Source organism: Lingula anatina, chromosome 3, assembly GCF_051362555.1.
Source record: "Lingula anatina isolate TDL-2025a chromosome 3, LinAna3.0, whole genome shotgun sequence".
Classification (NCBI taxonomy): Eukaryota; Metazoa; Brachiopoda; class Lingulata; order Lingulida; family Lingulidae; genus Lingula; species Lingula anatina.
The window spans coordinates 21,038,722-21,060,428 of record NC_141769.1 but is presented as its reverse complement, the minus strand read 5'-3'; the positions used below and the strand labels follow the sequence as shown (position 1 = coordinate 21,060,428).

The 21,707-nt window shown below is 35.7% G+C and overlaps 2 protein-coding genes across 3 annotated transcripts; one reads left to right on the top strand and one right to left on the bottom strand.

Annotated features, from left to right (window-relative positions):
* The first annotated feature begins 2,331 nt into the window (after window positions 1-2,331).
* Window positions 2,332-12,462, top strand: LOC106180574 (heparan sulfate 2-O-sulfotransferase 1). The gene is made up of 8 exons (XM_087008947.1): window positions 2,332-2,661; window positions 4,588-4,673; window positions 4,969-5,136; window positions 5,660-5,745; window positions 5,939-6,077; window positions 8,461-8,558; window positions 8,804-8,961; window positions 11,775-12,462. The coding sequence occupies exons 1-8, from the start codon at window positions 2,526-2,528 to the stop codon at window positions 11,987-11,989; spliced, it is 1,086 nt and encodes a 361-aa protein (XP_086865073.1). The 5' UTR covers window positions 2,332-2,525; the 3' UTR covers window positions 11,990-12,462.
* A 390-nt stretch (window positions 12,463-12,852) lies between these two features.
* LOC106180569 (cyclin-G1) lies at window positions 12,853-21,637 on the bottom strand. Of its 2 annotated transcripts, none has more exons than XM_013564585.2 (9): window positions 21,489-21,637; window positions 21,029-21,208; window positions 20,718-20,822; window positions 19,685-19,819; window positions 17,823-17,897; window positions 17,137-17,391; window positions 16,700-16,804; window positions 15,852-16,165; window positions 12,853-14,449 (listed from the first exon to the last, which is right to left on the bottom strand). In XM_013564585.2, exons 2-9 carry the CDS (start codon window positions 21,131-21,133, stop codon window positions 14,311-14,313), a joined length of 1,233 nt encoding a protein of 410 aa, XP_013420039.2. In that variant the 5' UTR covers window positions 21,134-21,208; window positions 21,489-21,637; the 3' UTR covers window positions 12,853-14,310. The 2 variants fall into 2 exon arrangements, with proteins under 2 accessions (XP_013420039.2, XP_086865071.1); XM_087008945.1 differs by having other exon boundaries at window positions 20,718-20,819.
* Between the last annotated feature and the right edge of the window lie 70 nt (window positions 21,638-21,707).

Genomic DNA, 21,707 nt, shown 5'->3' with positions numbered 1-21,707 from the left:
TATAAAAAGTAGTTCCATTTTCTATTGAACTGGGTCTTTTAATGGTAGACAGTAACGCGTCTTCTCATGAATAGGGGCAATTTTTGCAGAGAACAATACTTCTACTTTTTTTAAAATAATTTTTCTATTTCATTTTATTATCATTATTTTTTGTTTCTGTGGGAGTGCAAAACTGGTCGAAAGTTAGCACTTTTTGAGACCTTTCCTGCCGTGCGTAAGCACAACCAGTACAACGCATGAATTTTGTGCTAGCCGGGGAGTCAGGGGGGTCCTGCCCGCCCCCCCCCCCCCCCTTCGGTTTCTGAAAAATAAATCACACCAATACTCCTCTCTTGATATTAAAATTTTGACTAGCTTAATCATAGTTCTAGTAATAATAATAATAATATTTATTTATAGTCTAAAATCCAACGTACATGTTCAATAGACTTTACAGAATTTATAAAATTCACAATTAAAAGAAAAAAATCACTAATGGATATAAGATGAGTAGAAGGAAAATGATAGCAGAAAAAAAGTTAAAGGTAAAAAATGGATAAGAGGTGAAAATTTAAACTATGAACTAAGAAACAATTATTCGTAAAAAGTGTTCTTACAAGAATTTAAAAATAATATTGCTTAAAAGGGTAGGTTTTAAGTTCCTTTTTAAAATGTCCAGGGTCTACAATTTGTCAAAGATTGATGGGTAAATTATTCCATTCTCTAGGTGCTGCAATTTTAAAAGCTTTGTCACCACATGACACCAATCTTGCCTTACAAGCCGTAATAAGAAAGTGGTCACCTGATCTAAGATTTCGTGATGGTGTATAATATGAAACTAGCTCATTTAAATGGGAGGGCGCAAGTTATAAAATGCTGCATGTGCAAATGTTAAAGTTATAATAAAATGCGTGCTCGCACATGGAGCCAGTGCAACATCATTAAAACAGGGGTGATGTGGTTGTCTTTTGAAGTGCGGGTCAGAAGACGAGCAGATATGTTTTGTACAAGTAGCCGTTTGGTTTGTTCCTCCGAAGATCCATATTAAAGTGGAGTTGCAGTAGTCAAGTCTTGATGTAACCAGGGCATGTATTACTGTTGTTGTAGTAGAATCAGTTAAATGTTTTCGTAAAGAACCAATGTTTCTAATATTAAACATGCTTTGGATACGTTAGAAATTTGTCTGTCTAGACCGTAGAAAAATGGCACCGTTCGCCCTCTAAAATACCAAAAAATTTCGGTGCCCTTCAGCGGGCCTCTTTCCTAAAAAACCGGACCCCCCCCTTCTGAAGTCTTCAAATAATCCTTGATCCGTCCTTGATACCGTTCCATCTGCATCTAATCTGAAGCGACATGTGTTGCCAGATAAACAAATCACTGCAATTATACAGGGAACCACGAAAACAGAGTACCCACTCCAGACACAACGCAGTCAGTTTTGGTTGATTCATACGGGCTTGCTTTCAATCAGAGGCAGGGTTGTCAATCAATCAAAATTATTTTCAGCCTATGTAAAAGTTCAGTGCCACATATCGCTATCTCAAAGACTGGTAACTTCATGACCCTTTAAAACACCGCTACAGATGTAGACGCAAAAATATAAAGTTCAATGTGAAAACAAGGCAGCAAAACTGTCAAATGTACAGACAAAAGCAGAAAATAAAGATGCAGAAAATAGGCCATTTTGATGCAATAAGAAATAATGCTTATAACAGCACAAGTCAATCAACACTTAAATTTAATTATGCACAACAGGTAACATGGTCAATAAGATTAGGCTACAGTTTCAGGACCATGAGAATCCAAATATGTGAAAAATGGTGACAGTGCATAAAATAATATAACATAATGTTTAAAGACATAAATAATAATAGTACTGCTTATGTGGAAATACAGAAAATGAACAGAGCCTCAGGTGGATGAGAGATAAAAGTCACATATTAAAGATGCCAGTGTTTAAAAAATAAACACTGGTGTGTGTGTGTGTGTGTGTGTGTGTGTGTGTGTGTGTGTGTGTGTGTGTGTGTGTGTGTGTGTAAAAATAGCAGAAAAATGCTTTCGGGATTTTCAAAAATTGCCTGGGAGGAAATAATGAAACACATTTAAAGATTAAAAAATATACTCTGTTTTATAATTATAATTTACATGTGCAAAGATAAAATTTAACACAAAAAGTTTTTTATTTGTATTAACTTTACATATGCAATATATTTAGCAATCACATAATTACGTAAAATGAATGCGTTTTCGAACATTAATTTTTTCTCTATCGAGTTTCACTATCGTTGTTTTCGGGTTACTTTTAAAATGTCTTATCTTGTTTCACTCAGGCTAATTGCCCCATTCGCATACCAGGTTTTTTCCTTTCTGCGATAAAGAGATTCTTGGACAGGGAAACGTACAAGTCCATCCTGTGAAAATAGATCGCTTAGAGTCTTCCATTCGTGATAGTTAGCTTTTGGCCTTCACTTTCTTTGTCTGGACCTGGGCGGAGAAGTTTTTATCTGCTTAGCTGCCTCTTTCAGCAGGTTGCAGTCTGCTATGTGATGCGCTTCCTTCGCTTTGGAATGCAAGGAAAACAAATACTCCTGGTGGCCGCTGTGGCTGTGACAGTCCTGTTCATTTTCTATGCCGTCATCAGCAGCAGGATAGAAGAGTTGGAGAAGACAAAGAACAGACTAGGTAAGGTGCTGCTGTTAGAATCAATGTTCCCATCCTTAATAAAATAATATTAATAGTTGCCTCAATGGCATTGGACTAGATGGCAAGGACGACTTGGTCATTTGTAATCTCTACAACCAACAAAAGGGTTCAATCAAACTGCCGAACGGCCTTACTGAATGGACTGAAATCAACTGTGGTGTGCGACAGGGGTGTGTGATGAGCCCTGATATTTTCAATCTTTATAGTGAGCATATACTCCAACAACTTGAGGACACATACTTATTCATAAGACAGTGTACTGAGCAGTGGAAGGTGCATCAAGAAGAGCAGATATGCAGACAACCACACTTATAGCTGACAGCAAGGAAAGCCTCAAAAGACTCCTAGATCTGGTTTGGGATGCCTGTTTGAAAGGAGGACTGGGTAGTGGGAATCAACTACAAGAAGACCTGTAGTATGGTTATCTCCTAAGAAAGTCAACCTCCAACATGTCACCTAGTATGGAATCCTGATTGAACAAGTCCATTTTGTCAATTACCTCGGGCCAATTGATGTCAGATGGAAGGTGTGAAAAGTTGATCAGAAGACAAATAGTAATGGCAAAAACTAGTCTTTATCAAATGTCTGCAATATTGAAGGATCAGGGAATATCAAGGGTGCTAAAAATTAGACTTCTCTGGTGGTTTGTATGGTCTGTACTTTGGTATGGTAGTGAGGCATGGACACTCGGCTGCAATGACAAATAACAGAGGCTGCAAAGATTTAGTTTTACTGTTGAATGCTGCATATTTCATATCATGCTCATGTTCTATCTCAGTTCTCAAGTGAGTTGGACAAGACCAACAACTCCTGAGAATTATAAAGGGGAGACAAAATTCACCAGCCATGTCATTAGAAAAGGTCAACTCGAGGACCTCATCCTTGCTAGAAAGATTCCTAGAAAGAAAACTAAAGGCTGACAAAGACTCCTGTTTCTAAACCAACTTAAAAAAAACGCAGAAATGAACACACAAAGAAAAATATGGGATACAGAAATGAATCGGACACTGAAACTGGTATCAAAGGTCACCGAGGGTCAAATCAACCATGGCACTAGAGAGAGAGAGAGAGAGAGAGAGAGAGAGAAAGAATAGTTGGCTCAGTTTGCAGACTTGACTCTGAGTGTGATGTGAAGCAATGGTCACTCAGTTCCACTGTTTTGTAATACATACATTAAAGGCACACAAAAGAGGGGTTTGGCACCAAAATTCATATTTAACGAATTATTTAATGACATTTTTCTTGGATTTACCAACCTTTAATCTTCCTTTCCTGACACTGGCCATAGCTCTATAACAATTTTGGAAAAATCCAGTGATCAAAACCCATGCTTAAGTCCAGATATTTCACATATGCCATTCATTTCAATTTACTCGACTTCCAGATTTTGCGAGACTCTCACCGTAAATTGCGATCTTTTCAAACTGTGTCAAGATGGCTGACTACTGAGGATGGACAGGGGACTGTGAATATGATTATTTTGTGATATTGATTACGGCCATTTATCTGTCATTTTATGTTTTAAAAGTTTTTATTGTCCTCATCTAAGTTCAACAAGAAGCAATCCATGCACTAAGAATTCATGCATTTGAAATCCTACCTTGTTTGGCTTTAACAACTTGGATGAAATACAGGTACTGGAGATGATGGTTTAAGTGGTGTGAGTGACATCCACATAATATTTCTGTTATGTTACAAAGGAGTGTTCTTTAAATGAACATCCATCCACTGAATGAATGGATTCATTTTGAAGTTGATGGACTTCTTGCTCTACCATCCATATAATAATATGATATGACATAGATCCAAGATTAATCATGTTCTTTGCATAAATATTTCTAAGTGAGAAATGTCTGTTTTGTAGTTTTTTATTGTGATGTACTACATGATCATTTTAAATTTCAGAGCAAGCTGTTGCTAAACTCCAAGTGGACAGAGTCAGCTGGGGACAGTTTAAGAAACAGACAGATGTAGAAAATGCTGATGTTGATGTGAGTTGTCCATAACATTAGCATACTAGAAATTATGCATCTCTGACAGTTTGAATCTGAGAATGTGACTTAAGGAACAAGCTTACTATAGCTGGCAGCTTTTGAACACGAGTCTGAGAAGTTACGGGTTTAAAAAAGGAATTTTTCATCATCCTTTTGTTAATTAAAGTGAGTATAAGATGGGTCTTGGAATATAACTTTTCCATGCAGTATTTATATTTGTGGTACAAACAACATAGTCATCATGTTATTTTAGTTGGGTTCTGTTTTGTTATGTTATTGTGCCACATTGTAGATGGCTGTGGCTGATAGTGATGACCTGGTGGTGATTTACAACCGAGTTCCAAAGACTGGCAGTACGTCGTTTGCAGGAGTAGCATACAGTTTGTGCTCTAGGAATAAATACCATGTTTTACACCTCAATGTCAGCAAGAATAGTCACACTATGTCCCTCGCAGACCAGGTAGACATCTCTCTTTGTTTCATTTCTTTCTTCTTTTTTATTAGATTATCTGAATATGTAATCTGAAGTGTACTGATATTTCCCTGTACTTTTTGAACATAATGCACAAATATTTTTAATGTTTTTATTCACAATTGTAAATTTCTTTAACAGCAACCTATGATTTTAATTGACTTATTATTAATACTATATATATGTGAACTTCACATGAGTTAATCTGATGTGAACCAGCACACACCTTGCCTTGAATGTGAGCCTGTCTCTTGGGATTGATTTCTGGAATTAAATATGTGTTGGGAACATTCCACAGTATTTTTCCCCTGCCATAGAATCATCATTTTTAACATCTGCTGGATTTCAACTTTATGCAAAAAGAAAATAATAACTGCAACTGCCCATCACTTTAAATTGGTTATGATAGAAGTGGAGTGCTAAACTTGTTACATACATGTATAGTTTAAAAAAAACTTTGGAAGATCTACTGGTAGGATTTTTCATATGCTAACTTCTGGTTCTTATTCAGTTGAGGTTTGTGAAGAACATCACTCGCTGGAACAGCATGAAGCCTGCCTTGTACCATGGCCACCTGGCTTATCTGGAGTTTGGCAGGTAGATCACTTTTCACAGTTATGATTTGACATCAGTGTTTGCAAGTACTACCTTATAACACAGAGAGCACTGAGGAAGTGTTTCATTTTTAAATGTCGAACATGTCTAAAGACTTGAAAGTTGTATGGACATTCGTGTAAGTTATGTGTCATTAAATCTATTTCTACATATATCTGTTTATTATTTTTTACAGGTTTGGTATAAGAGACCGCCCTGTGTACATCAACATAATTCGAGATCCTCTGGACAGGTTGATTTCTTACTACTACTTCATGAGGTTTGGAGATGATTTTAGACCTCACCTGAAGAGGAGGAAACAAGGGGATAAGGAGGTAGAGGTTGTAACTTGGCTGTTTTTGTTTTAATACTTGCAACGTTGCTTGTCCAATCTTTTGTGGAGCTCTTTGACAAGCATGTGCTGGAGGTTATGGGATCTCTCCTGTGCTTTCTTTTTATGTACAGACACAGATGTGTCTGTACATATTGCCATCACCTGCGTCTGTCGTCGCCGTCGCCGTCCCTGTCGCCGTCGCCGTCGCCGTGCACTTTCATCGTTAACACGATAAGTGGAAGACAGTTTTACTTTTTGGCTTTATATTTACAGAGCTGATGAATATTCATAAAACGCAGGTCAAGTTCGAAAATCAGCATGTTTGGGCAATTATTGTAGTATTTATGCTGTGTTTTCACTTTTTAGCATATATGCAACACTGTTAACACATTTCAACCGATAGGCCTGTTGTCATGAAACTCACAGGAGTAATTAATCTTACTAAAACGCATATCAAGTTCGAAAATCGGCATGATCGGGCCACTATTTTAGTAGTTATGCTGTTTTTTTCACTTTTCAGCATATGTGCAACACTGTTAACACATTTCAAGGAAAACCGATAGACCTGTTGTCATGAAACTCACAGGAGTAATTAATCTTACTAAAATGCAGGTCAAGTTCGAAAATCAGCATAATCGGGCCATTATTTTATAAGTTATGCTGTTTTTAAACATTTCCTCAGATTCAATTCTTAGGCATGTTAACAGTCTCATTATTTAACTAATAAGATTCGTAAAAGTGTTTGTTTGACATTTCCTGCATCTTTACAACATTGTTAGTTGATTATGTAAAAATGATGGTAAACTTGTTATCATGTATTGTATAATAGAGTTTCAAAAATGGAAATAAACTCATATCATTGCAGTTTGTCAGATTCATTCATTCACTATGTTCAGAAACTCAGAATGGAGGAAATTGGACATTAAACACTGTTCTATTGATATTTTTCCCATCTCATCAATTTTCATAGTTGATCATATATAAATGGCAGTAAATTGTTAATTTTGTTATATGTTAAAAAATTGTTAAAAATGGAAAAAAAAACATTTCAAGACAGTGCTGTCTTGTCTACATTTTGGCATTTTCAAGGTGTGACTTTGAAGTTCCTTTGGCCTGAAGACCTTTGCTAGGAACATTTTCTGAATATCCATGATACTAATATTTTATTATTAAAAATTGATGGTAATTATCCTGTTAAACATTATGTAATAGTGCATCAAAATTTGAAGACACCCCTATTTTGGACACTGCTCCCATGATGACCATTTAAGGAAAACCATGTCACTTACTGTTCTCAAACTTACAGGAAGAAACATGGGACTTAAATAAAGCTTCAGTGGGCAATGCAGACTATTTGGTAAATTTTTTTGGCAGTTAATCAGTTTTTTGTGAAAATTTAATTTTTCACATATTGGCATTTTCAAGGTGTGACTTAGAACCTCCACGGGCTTGAAGACCCATGCTAGTCACATTTTCTGAAAATCCACGATACGGATCTTTTATTATTAAAAACTGATGGTCATTATGCTGTTAAGCATTATGTAATATTGCATTAAAATAGAAGAAAACACAATTTTGGGTGCTGCTGCCATGATGACCATTATGGGAAAACCATGTTACTTATGATTGTCAAACTTTCAAAAAAGAAACAAAGGACTGGACTAAAATGCAGCCTGAGTTGGAAAAGCAGCCTAATTGGCTTCTTTTTCTGGAAGTTATACATTTTAGGGAAATATTCATTTTTATCATGTTGGCATATTCATTGTGGGACTCGAAGCTCCCATGGACATGAAGCCAAATGGTAATCAAATTTTCTACATGTCCATGCTATTTATAGTCAATAATCAAAAATTGGTGATAATTATTCTGTAATTTATTTTGTAATGTTACATCAAAATTGACAAAAATCTTTTTGCACTGCTACTACAAACATTATGAAAAGAAAACTATGTTACTTATTATTATTTTCAACTTACAAGTATGATTTGTAGGATTGGCATGCAGTTCAAATTAGAAAGCCAGCTCAAATGGGTTATCATTTATTATTGAATTTAAGCAGTTTTATGTGAAATTTTCATTTTTCTCATTCTGGCATTTTCAAAGTGTGAACTTAAACTCCCATGAGCCTGAAGCCTTACGCTTGTTACACATTTAACTTACATTGGTATTACCTGTTGAGCATAATTAAAATTTGATGTTGAATTTGCAGTTAAGCATAATGTACTTTTGCATCAGAATTGACAGTAGCCTGTTTTGTGCATTGTTATTGTCTGCTTTTTGTCTGTACATTTGACAGCTTTGCTGCCTTGTTTTTAATTAGCAGTCTTAGTTATGCTGACATGATGAGCTAAAATGTCATTGACAGCAACTATTTTGTTTTCTAGACATTTGACCAGTGTGTGGCCAAGGATGGCAATGATTGTGATCCTGTCAACTTGTGGTTACAGATTCCTTTCTTCTGTGGACATGCAGCAGAGTGTTGGTAAGTGTGGTGTGTTTTATTGGCTGGATGTTTCCAGTGGACAGACGCCAGATAATTGTTGCAATGGATCAAGAGCAGCTATTTAACAGCTTACCTGGGAGAATAATGCAAAGTAATTTTTCTGATAAATGGATGTTTTTTTCTTTTAAAATGAGCACCGATTAAAAACGATTAAAGACAATAAGATTTAGTTATTATAATTGCAAGGACAATGATAAAAAGTAAGGAAATATAATATTATTCAGGGTCCCTGGCAATGAGTGGGCTCTCCAGATGGCCAAGTACAATCTAGTTAACAATTACCTGGTCGTAGGCATCACAGAAGAACTGGAGGAGTTTGTGGCGGTGCTGGAGGCCACTCTGCCAAGGATGTTTAAAGGAGCGCTTGATATGTTTATCTCAGGTATGTTTACCACAGTGAAACCTGTTTCACAGAAATTCATTTGAAATTGATATTTGCCAAGACCTTTTAATGGCACAAGTTTTATTGTGAGTCAGAAACCTACCAATCCACCCAGCAGTTTTCTTCATAAATTCAGTCAGGAATGCATGGAAGGCTTTATGAACACTTTCTGATCTTAAGGCTTGTGTGTGCACAAACTAAAGGCTGGGTCACACTGCGCTTGCAACCTTTTGGCAACCTCTTTGCAACCTCAGTCGCAAGGAGGTTGCCCTAGGTTTTAAAGTGGTCGCATTAGGTTGCAAACAGGTCGCCTGCGATCGTTGACACACGAAGGCCATTTTTTTGGCACCGACAACCAGTGCGACTGATAATGAAAACGATTGGTAACTGAGAGGTTGCCTATAGGTCTCCTCTTGGTTGCCAGTAGGTCGCTGTAACCAGACTAAAACCAGTCGCATACCACCTGTAACTGCACGGTCGATTGACGGTCTTTAGTCGCTTAGTTGCAAATAGGTTACTAACCGGTTGCAAGCGGTGGGCAGCAGGTCGCAAGGAGGTTGCAGTTGAAACTTCATGGTCGATTAACGGTCTTTAGTCGCTTGGTCTCTAACAGGTTTCTTACAGCTCGCATGCACTCGAAAACATGTCGCGAGAAGGTCGCAAGCAACCGTGATAAAATAAGCGTAGGATGGTGGCCACTAAATATATAAATATATTTTTCATTTATATCATGCCATTAAGGCTTTCTAAATACCTTGACAAAAATCGTTATTTCTCAATTAAAACGTAGATTGTATTTGTTGTCATCCTTTTAAATTTATTTACAAGGTTTTCATAAGTATTTTTTTTCAATAAAATAAATAAATGTATGAGTCCCTATCAGCCACCATACTTGACTAAAAGTGTTGTAAATAGAAGCCGCTGAGCCCGTGTCTTCAGTCCCCAGTATGTCATCCAACAGCGTGGGAAGGGTGGCCAGAATGTATTTTGAGAAAGCAAATGCCCGTGAAGAAAGTTCTTCACAAAGTTCCAACACAGACTCTGCTTCCCACGAAGAGGATCAACCGAAAGATGATGAACGCGGAGGAGACAGGGAGCCTAAATTTACTATTAAAGAGGAATAAGAATTAGTTGATTTTTTTTAAGGAAAACGAGTTTTTCTATAACCAACAATTGAAAGACTTTAAAAACAAATCAAATAAAGTGCCAAAACAATCAATAATGATTATCACAATGTAAACGATAAACTGTTATCTTTTTATCCATTCCTATATCATGGTTAATTTTTGACAACTATTGTTGTCAAATCTACTGGAAACATTTTTAATGACTAAAGCAGCCGGAAATATCTTACTTTTTAATTTGCCAAGTCATAATTTGCCAAGTCACAATGGAAGAAAAATTAAGCAAATAGGCGGGCGCAGAGAAAAAAGTAAATAGCAAAGTTTGATTCATTCTTTTTACAATAAATTTAATTGTCAGGCATTTTTATAACAGTAAAACAGTGTCACCAATATAAAGAAGGTCAAATAAATACAAATTAACTTCCTCCCAGTACTTAGAATTCGTACCACAAGGACGGAAACAAATTGATGACGCGCAGGATCCTTCACTATTTAAAGATGTTGTATTGTAAGTGTAACGCTTGGGGCTACAAAGACAAAGGGAAAACCACACAATCGGTCGCAAATCAGTTGCTAAGCAGTCGGCGACCTTTTAGCAACCGGTTGGATACCACAAATAGGCTTTTCGGTCGCCAGGAGGTTTTCGGTGCTGCACCGAAAACCGGCGCGACCGGATAGTAACCCAGCGTTCATTTGGAGACCACTTTGCGAGTTGTTGCAACTTGTCGCCCACCTTTCTGCAACCGGTGACAGTTGCAAGTCGCAAGGAGGTTTTATGTTCAGTGTGACCATAACTGCACAGGCCTTGCGACCTCAAAGATACCAAGTATTGAAAAAAGAAACTATGCATGCCTATTATTACATTAATAAGGCTGAAAAAACATCCAAATATGTGTTTTATTACACCACTGGTTTGATATAAATGCCAATATATAGTACAAATATATTTCTTATTTATTATTGTAAGTTTGACAATATTGGTAGTACAGAAATCGACTGTGACGTTATAACAGAATCTCATAGCAGAATCATACTTTAATATTCAAAATATTAAATCATTTGAAGCTGCTACGGAACGGATCCAATCGTTGTATAATAATGTTTAAAATATTCCCTCTGTTGTCATCCGAGAGGGAAATTTACGAGAAGGTAGCTATCGTCACAACTTATAAAATATATATAGTCTGTGCAACCTTGCTGCTACCAGTTGGCAAGCGATCGCTACAGTCCTGCAACCGGTTTTCAGTCTCCAAGTGGTTGCTGACAGGTTGTTTATCGCTCGCCTAACGGTGTGCGACTGGTAACCTCTGACTTGAAGATTGTCTGTAAGAGGTTGCAGATACCATACTGTAACCTTGTTGCAACCGGTTAGCAACTGCTTGCCGATCAAAATATGCAAATTAGGTCGCAAAGTGATCGCAAGCGACCACCAGATTTTGTGGTTGCAAAGAGGTTGCCAAAAGGTTGCAAGCGCAGTGTGACCCAGCCTTAAAACAACTTTGTATGAAATGTATTCTTTCAATATACAAAACTAATTCTGTCATCGATGATATTTTGTCTGAGTATTTTTCCCCCTTTTTTAACTTTGTGCATAATACAGTAACATTCATTGTTAAATGTGTCTTTCTACAAAAATTTGCACATGATATGAAGCGATAAGTAATTAGATGGTTTTGCCTCACATTTCAGGAGAAAAATCTCATCTCAGGAAAACGACAAATAAAAAACCTCCCTCAGAAGAAACAGTGTCTAAGATACAGGAATCAAACATATGGAAGATGGAACATGATTTCTATGAATTTGCTAAGAAACAGTTTCATTTTATTAAAAGTAAAACTTTACAAGGTGACAGTTTAAAACCATTTAAGCAATTGTTTTTTTATGAGAAAATCAGACCCAGGTGATCCAAGTGGAGGTAGGACAGAGGGTTTTAGCAAAGTGCTTTGAAACAGGTCAAGTTGGAAATGGATGGGTGTAACTGACATAATCAGCTGGCAGTTGTCTGGCTAAGGTTTTGACTAAATTATTAGAGAGTAAGTAACGATAAACAAAGAGGAAGGGAGGGGTAAGTAAGGATGTACTGGGGAACTCTGCTGAAGCATTATGGAGTAGTATGTGTAAGAGAGAATGGGAGAAAATTGTGGAAGAGGTGAAGTTTAGTAAAGTTTGCAAAGGAGAGTGCAGTGTCAAAATAGTAACATCTCACATATTTTTATATATATATAGGACATTTGTTTTAAAATGTTCAACGTTTCCACAAAGTGCACCCTGCAGGTGCACTGAATGACACTAAATTTCAGCTGTCACTCTCACGGATTTAAGGTGCAATTTAAGGCATTTTCAGCTCTAAGGAAATAAACAATTTTGTAAGAATGGGCATTTTTATTTCAGTGCTGTCATCTGAAATTGCATACACACAGGGATGACAGTGTTCCAACCATCAGCCAACATTTTGGGACCTCAGGTCATATATTACAACTTTTTCACTAAATGACAGTCATTCCTGTTAGCATTCTGGTTCTGTAATATATAATTGTTTTATCAATATTACTATAGGCATTTAGAATACACCATAAGTGTTAGAATCCTGGTTCTATGCATTGAGATTAGAATGATAAACTATTGAATACCCAGAGTAAACCCTGCAGGCCATTTAGAAAGACGTCATTTACAAAGGTATACAGTTAAATGAAAAAAAAAAAAAAAAAAAAAAAAAAAAAAAAAAAAAAAAAAATTATATATATATATATATATATATACTCAGCAGTGGTCAGATATTTGCTTTTTTAATCTGAGAGAATTTACAATAATTTAGCCTTCATGTCTTTATATTAGAAGTTTGATACAAATAAAACATACAGATTATATAAAACCAATGTCATACAAAATCAGCATTATTTATGCAAAATCAGCGTTATTTATGATAAAAATACACAAAACACATTAGGTCTACATGCATTCAATACAAAAACAGCACAACTCCTCCAATCTTACTGAGCTTGTTACAAATATGTACAATCAAATATAATTTAAAAAATCCCATGAACACCTCTCTGCACATGCAGTGCTTAACAGAGGCTGAATGGCCATACATTTTTCTGTTGACCAACATTTGACAGAAATTCTTTATTGCTATCATGACAATCTAACTTTTAACCAGAATGATGTATAACATAATATTATACCAAACAGCCCTACCTGAGAGGATATATATATGGCATGAAAGCAAAGAAGTCATAAATGCAATATTCTGAATACCTTATATTTACAATACAAAATCTAAAACTTCTATATTTAGTTATAAAATATAATTTAATTTGAACACAGCTGGTTTTTGCTGGCCCATCAATTATGAAGGCCACTTAAAATGTTTACAATAAAAATACATTTACAATGCTGAAAATAATGAGGATATTAAGACTACAAACATAACAATTTGCTACATCAAAGAAATTGGTCCCAATTAAAATTAAAACTACAGCAATGTTTGACATTTAAAGCCTTAAAACTACTCATCATTAGCTGTGTAATGTAGAAGACTAGACAATATCCAATATAGTTGTGGATAATAAAGTCTACCATGTTCTAGTAACAATGCATAAAAGTTTGACCTGTATATTAGCCGTACAGATGATTCTACTGCACTTGAACTAAGCCAGAATTTTCCAAATTAAAAAATGCTCATAAATGTGATTGTGAACAAATAATAATCATAAATCCATGGAATTAGAAAAAAAATCACCCCCACCCCAAATTATTGACTTGGTGTTACTTGCATTTTACTTGATAAATACAGGCTATCTTAAAAGGAAATTAGACAAATTCAGACAATATTACCTAAGATGCCTCCCAAACTGCCAAAACTTCACATGTAGCTATACTATGACAAATGAAATGGCAGGTGCACACTCTTTAACCTGCTGTCCCTGTAAGTACTTGTATTGGTAAGTTTTCTTCACATAAAAAGGTCAATTTTCTTTTCTGCCTATAACACAGTAAAGTCACTCTCAAGTGAATACACAGCATCAGTTAAACTGTGGGGGAACTGAAAATACCTCAAGTTTAACAAACAATGGCTCTTTAAAACTGACACCAAAAGGTAACTTGTAGTTGCTCATAATATTAAAATGGTTCCAGTTCCAAATTAAAAACTACCACAAAACTCATTTCCTGTTTCTACACATTTATCTTTAAGTCACTGTCCGTTTTGAGTTGCCAGTTCTGGCTACAAACGTGACTGAGATAGAGAGCCAGGCAAGGTCTGCAGCTTGGAGGTTAACTTGGAAATCTGGAAGTATTTTTCACTGTTTTGTTCATAGTTCTCTTGTGCACTGTTTGATTCACTGAAACTGGTGTCTGTGGACCTAGTAAGAAAAAGAAATTATAAAAAATGCAATTAAAAGGCTTTTGAGGAGACTGTGGAGTCAAGCTAGGGAAAATGAACAAGAGCACATCTACTAAACATGCTGCTGTTATATCAAATACTTGTCAAAATATTATTCAAATAAAATCAGCTGGTCAGACATTTAGAAATAAATCGTTCAATTTGAAATTGTATAAACAGACACGAGCCGGGTTTTATATAAAAAAAATCTCAATCTGCATCAAAGTTGAATAAAACTACACTGTAACAGGACCTAACCACTGAATTTTAATTAATAATACTCTAACATGTTCTAGCAGTACAGACTGCTAACGAAATAAAGACTACAAAAGATAAGTCTGCAGCTTTCAAGTAATCAGTTTGTTGTCAGGGCTACAAATTGTTTTTCAATCAAGTGGCAGGCATAAGTGGAACTAGCTATTTAGATTGAACTGGTGTAACATGAAAATCTGACTCTCTCTCCCACAAAACTTTACAAATCTTGTTTTATTTGAGTAAATGAATTTTATCTTGTAGTATGTGTAATGGAGGATATATTGGCACTTTTTGTTAGTTTGCAGGTAAGTTTGTATAGATCTCCTAGAGTGTATTAGTCTTCTTGCCTTTATAATGAGAAAAGATGTGTTTGATAGAAATGTAGGTATATCGCCTACATAGTATGAGATTTCCGTACTGATATATAGGGTGCCCTTTAAAGGGCATTCCATGATTGATACAATTGAGGCATCTCACCTCTGATTGTGTTAGACACGGCAGTGTAGTGGCACTGCCTGTCAGGGGAAGGGGAAGGGTGGACTGGTTACAGAAAACACTTTCCGGTCAACAAGCGACCTTCATCAGCTGCAAGTCCAAAGGGGGAAAAAAAAACCCAGGGGAAGAAGGGGATCGGTCAGCAAAAGTGTCTGGCTTTTGTTTTGTGAATTTTCATATATGGTATCTCGCCATTGTGAATAATACAAGTCATCTCAACTTAACAGTATCATGCTTGATCACCGTTCAGTCTAAGCTGCTATATCGTGTTTTTTTTTTTCATTTTTTTAAACATTGCCATGTCTACCATGATCAGAGGCGAGAAAAAAAAAACTTCTCAAAAAATGGCCTGATCTTCGAACTCAACCTGTCTTTATAAATATTCAACGGTTCAATAAGTTTGAAGATAAAAGGTAAAACAGTTTTGAACTTAAGAGTTTTCACTGAAAGTGCACCCCCACGGCAATGGTGATGACAGACGCAGGTGAACGCTTTCTGTACAGACACATCTGCCTAGGTGAATTGCTTATGCAAGACCCCAACCAGATGAAAACTCAATTAACATCTCACTTGGAGGAGATGTATTCAAACAATGCAAATGACAAGTGAAGAAGTATTAAATCTTGGTTTACCCTTCACATTCCATCCCACTGTCCCCAGTGAGGCAACCTTCTTCCTTCTCCTCCTCAGCAGCTACTTCACTGTCCTCTGACGCACTGGTTCCCTCTACTTCAATATCCCCTGACTCAGTTGCTCCCTCTGTTTCGCTGTCCCCCTCTGTGATATTTGGAAGGTCAGTGTAAGAATAAGTACCTGGTCTCCTTTTGTCAAAGGAATGTGATTTGTGAGATATACGCCACAAGGGGGTAGTAGGGGGACAGCTGTAGTACAGGTCCAAGTAATCTGCTACCAAGCCACGGCAGTGTATAAAATCACAGTCACTGATCTGAAAAATAAAAGTCAATGTCTCTTCAAAAAAAGTGACACATCTTGGTAGTTCTGAAATGTTTGCAAATTATTGTTCACTTCAATGAAATAACCTTAGATCGAGCTATAAAAGACTAGAACTTTAACATGATCACTTACATACAGAAAACACAGCATTTAAACATTTCTTTTAAGGCTGAATTATGTAAAGACACAACAGCCCACAATACATAAAAACATTTAATCTGGGTACTAATTAACTTTTGACAACCTGTTTCCAATTTAATTTCAGAAAATTCTCTTGCATATTCGTGTTTCAAGCAAATTCGAGATGGCAACCTCATTTAATGTCCCCTCTTACACTGATGAGACACCATGTGAATCATGCAGAAAACAGGTGATGCATGCAGTAAATCAAGCATGTCTATCAAATCAATTTTAACAAAACAAATGCAATGTTTTGCAGTACATTGTACTGGTTAAAGGCAGAATACCAAATTTTTATATTGTGCTTTGGTGGGCCCTACATAGAATAAACAGTGCTACTTCTTACTTGGCAGTATATCTGCAGTTCTATCACAGCTGCCCAGAGATCCTTTGGTTCTATCTGGGTGTCCTCTAGAACACAACTTAGCACAGACAGGGCTGTGGTGGCAGCCTGAAAACATGATAGTGGCAGGACTTAACATACAACTTAATCAGTCTTAGATTCATAATTTTAAACATTAAGTGGTTTGTAATTCTTAATTTGTAAGGCATACAAAGATTCTAATGGTGCACACCATATTAATAAGTGGGTAGGCCAAATCTGTATGTCTAATATATGGCATCTTAATGAGCATTAACATCCATCTTATTAAATCTATAAATTCTTTTCAAAAATATGATACTAATTTCATTCCTGGAGATCGAAACGAGTATTACACTTGCATAAGTTTAAAATAGTTATTAAAAAGTGACAATTCAATATTTTAGTATCCCAATTCTCACCTGATGTTTTATAAGCTGGAAGTAACCCATGCAAACTTCTAATCTGGCAATCACCATATGTAAGAGCACATTATCTAGATGATCTGGAAATCTCTCAGCTAATATATCAAACAACCTTGCCAAAATGGTAAGAGAGTTAGAGGCATGTAGATTCCAGCCGAGTTTACCTAGGATGATGCCTTCCATGCGAATGAGATCTTTCACAGTGCAGCCACTTTGACTCATGTATATCAGGCCCGTAGAGGAAGGAATGTCCTGAACATTAGCAAGAACAACTACTTTCAACACACAAATGATCCCATCAGTTTTCAATATCGCTCATACTCAGGCAAAGTTCAAACACAGATCAATAATTTTCTGATATATGTAATATATATATATATATATATATATATATATATATATATATATACACAAACAGCATCTATTTGATCCATCTTATCTGATATACATTACTGGGGTCTGTTTTAACAGGACTTTGGAATAAGCTTAGCAGACTGAATACAGAATTAAAACAAATGTAAATGTTAAGCAATAGTGGTCTTCTGATAGCAGCCTTAATTGCCAGGAAAATTACAAGAGCATTATGCCCAATGATTACAGAGGCATTCAACCTTTATACTTGGTGGACCATGAACATGTAATCTGGTTTTAAAAGCTGGCAGTACAATCAGCCTGCAGTTTACCTGGGACTCCTCCAATACTTTGATTGCAATGTAATAACAGCTAGTCGTGATGCAGTGGAGGTATTTAGGGTGTGCCTGGAAGAGAGGACAATATTTGTGAAATCACTGTGGTATAAAGCAGACATGAGCCTGGAAGAGAGGACAATGTCTGTGAAATCACTGTAGTATATAGCAGACATGTGCCTGGAAGAGAGGACAATATGTGTTAAGTCAATACAGTATATAGCAGATATGAGCCTAGGTTAAAAAAAAAAAAAAAATCTCCCAACATTTACCATGTGACAAAATAGTTAATCGACTTAGGATCCGGGTCTGCCTTAGGTCCCATAAGAATCGAATCAAAATTCTAAGAGTTCCATGATTCTGCAGAAAAAGCATGTCTGATATATGTCTCATTCTACAATTTGTTACAAATGCTACTTCTGACCATATTCAAAGCCAGACATTCAGATATTTGACCACTTTTTCCAGGTCTTATTAAAATAAATTTATCATGACTAGATATCTTAGTGAACTGGATGTAACTACATAGTATTTCACATGAAAAATCCTTGTGATGGCCATGTAATATTACACGTAAAATCTGTGATACAGATTCTGAAATCCATGGCGATACGCATGCAAAAAAAAAAAAAAAAAAAAAAAACACAGATACCTTTAAGTAGGCAAACAATTGTTAGTAGTATTTACCACTAGTGCACCTTAAATGGTCTTAAAACTGCAATTTCAGATCAAAACTGAACAATTGGTCTGAAGAGGTACGCAATCAGTTTTTGGATGCTTCAAGAACAAGTTGATCTGCAGACTAAGAGCCCATTCAGAACAGAGAATCCTCAGATCTACTTATATGCGGATCAAATATGGCGCGGACCCTACATGAAAGAAACACTGCTGATTTGGTAATGGTCTCCCCAATATAAATCAAAATTAATACAATTTTAAACCCTTAGTGCCTCTAGAGAATTTCTTTCAAAGCTGCTCATGATATTCAAAAGCAGATATTCCATCCTACTTACTTTCAATGTAACAGTGAAAAAAAAAAAAGCCCTGTATCACTAATTTTCCTGATAAATTTTATATTTTTGTTATTGTTTACAGTGCTGATTTTAAAAGTTGCAAAATAACAAAAAATTAAAAAATTAACAAATAACTATTCATTTCCAATATCCACATCTTTCTTTTGAAAGAAAAGACTAAGTTGCATGATTGGTATCAGACATTCCATCATCTTATACTTGGTTTTAATAAATAAGTCAGAGTCTACTTTCTTCAACAGTCCTTTAGCAGCAGGGTGATGTTGTCCAGCTAATTTAGAAGCATGTGGCCTACATCCGACATTAACGCTATAAAATTTGACTTGTGTTTGATCACCTTCAATTATTTTTTCTGTCAGTTTATGGTTTTATTATATTAAAGATAGTAAATGAAATTATTTCAGGTTACAATTCTGATTGGAATAATGGCATTGTATTGGAGTACAGCTTTTATCAGAATGAGCTATTTTTAGCACGTATGCAATAAACCTGTTGCGCTTTTTGCTAAATCCATGCGCTATTAGCACAGAAATGTGGCCCAACCTAATCCGTAATCAAGAATAGCTGAAACAGCACACACAGAAACACAAAGAAACTATATACATTCAACCAAAAAAGTTAGGATTCATGAAATTGTTTTCAATAATTAAAAAATTATGTAATATTGTAGGAAAATCCTCGGTGTATATAAAAAATTAACAAATATTGGTTGCATTATCCATCAATATATGGTTAAAATATTGAGCTTATAAGGTTATCTTATAAGTTATAATTATTCAAAGTAACAATGTTTCCAAACTTTTTTGGTTGAGCATATATCATACTTACTTTCACTTTCCCCAGGAATCTGTCCAGTAGATTGACAGCCAAAGCCAGAGTTTCAGGACTGAAGTCATAGAACTTATGCAGACAGCGCAGTCTGTTCACAGAAGAGTCACGCTGGGATGGACTGACCCTCTTCAACTGGATGACATATGAGTAAAGGTATGTACAGTAACTATAAATGTATTGCAATGTCCCAAAGTCAAAACAAAACTAATCAAGTTAATTTTCTCTCTAAATTCAAAATTAATGCAACATTTGGCAGATTTTCTAATTCTAAAGTTACTATTTTATATATAAAAGAGATTATAACCAAAAAAAAAAAAGAAACTTTTTAGAAAAAACCAGGGACTAACTTTGAATGTAAAAATGGATTCATTATCCATTGGTAAGTATGGAAATTGTTGTTTACTCCAGGAAAATTCATTTTTTGGCCAAAACTTAGAGTTATTATCCCTTTAACTGCTTTCACATCTGGTAGTTGAATCAAGTCTGCCAAATACACAAGCTTGTATCTAGTCAGTGCAGCAGGTTATCAAAAAACCCAATATACTCTTTAAAACAGTTCAAGCATGCATGTAATTAGTACAACTGTCACTTTCTTATTAAGCCAGACAGGGAGGGGGGGGGGGGGATAACCTAAATTGCTCCTGTAATTCATTGTTACTTTATTCACTAATAAATTAGCAATAATAATTAAGTTATGGGATAATATGAAATATTATTAATTTATATTGCCTTCATTTTAGTCAACCAACATTACACGAACTGATATGCTATAGCAGGTTACTGTTTATGTTAACACATATATATATATATATATATATATATATATATATATATATATATATATATAAACCAATCCAGCCATAGTATCCTGATGGGTCTGGAAACTCTCTATTGCTTGTTATATGCCACATATATGTAGTTTATCTTTTAAAAAACTTTTTAACAGTGACTGAGGTCAGATGCATAGACATTTTATATTTGTACTGCCTAAGCAGGAAAAGGAGAATGGAAAGCAAGGCTTATCACTTACACCATCTCCTGTCTCTAAAACCTTTGCTTTGTATTTCACTGCCAAAGACAATGCTTTCTGCAGCTGTTCCCACAATTCCATCCTCTTTGATGTGATCATAGTCTTCTGAAATACAACAAAAGCAGTTGATCACAGTTATCAATATTTATATCTTCCATCATGTTTGACAAATAAAAGTTTACTGTAAATTGGAATCCCCATGCTATCTAACACAAAAACAACAGGTCTTCCAGTATCTCAATGATAAAATCAACAATATCGAATGAATTGGACAAAAACACTTTTAAGCATCTGAGAAAACATGAACTTGCCTTCACTTTCTGTGCAAGATTTTGGGGTCTCGCCTCTGCTGGACATTCCTGCTGCATCCTCTCCTCAGTCAATTTCTCGCTCATTTCCAATGAAATCGGGCCCATACCTCTCCTCCAACACTCCCCGCTGGCTCACTACCAACTTTTCTAATCAGTATTTCATGTTCATTTTAGGCCGTGCTACAAAAATATACGTTGTAAATTAAAAAGGTGCCTCATCAGCTGATGTGATTGTGAAGTCTACGTTTGAAGAGTCCGCCTAAAGTTAATCCCTATCGACGCCTTCCTATTGGTTACTTCATGGCCTGCTTTATTTTTAGGTTACGCTATTGGGCTGTGGTCCACCGCAAACAAATTTCCAAATCTCCCTTATACCCAACATCAAAAACTTAAATAAAATAAAACAAAATAACCTTGTTCTTATTTTAATATCGCTTGAATTCCATACTGTAATGCTTACCCGTTTACAATTAATTAGACGTCAAAAATTCCCCCTTTGACAGCTGGGTCGACCTTTCACCACCGCATCACATCTTTCAGCCTACACCGGGGCACTTATCAAAAAATAAGTCGTAGATTACTCAGTCTGCATTTAAATATACCCCAGTAAATATAAAATTTTTATTATTGTTATTTTATAGTGTTGTGAAATAAAAGATATACTTTGATCAAATTTCTC

Coding starts and splice junctions, on each gene's coding strand:
- LOC106180569 (XM_013564585.2), bottom strand. CDS start 21,133: ATGGGCCCGATTTCATTGGAAATGAGCGAGAAATTGACTGAGGAGAGG. Junction 17,392..17,822: donor AAGTATTGGAGGAGTCCCAG/GTAAACTGCAGG, acceptor GCTAATGTTCAG/GACATTCCTTCCTCTACGGG. Junction 16,805..17,136: donor TCCAGCTTATAAAACATCAG/GTGAGAATTGGG, acceptor TCATGTTTTCAG/GCTGCCACCACAGCCCTGTC.
- LOC106180574 (XM_087008947.1), top strand. CDS start 2,526: ATGCGCTTCCTTCGCTTTGGAATGCAAGGAAAACAAATACTCCTGGTG. Junction 6,078..8,460: donor GGAAACAAGGGGATAAGGAG/GTAGAGGTTGTA, acceptor TTTGTTTTCTAG/ACATTTGACCAGTGTGTGGC. Junction 8,962..11,774: donor GCTTGATATGTTTATCTCAG/GTATGTTTACCA, acceptor CTCACATTTCAG/GAGAAAAATCTCATCTCAGG.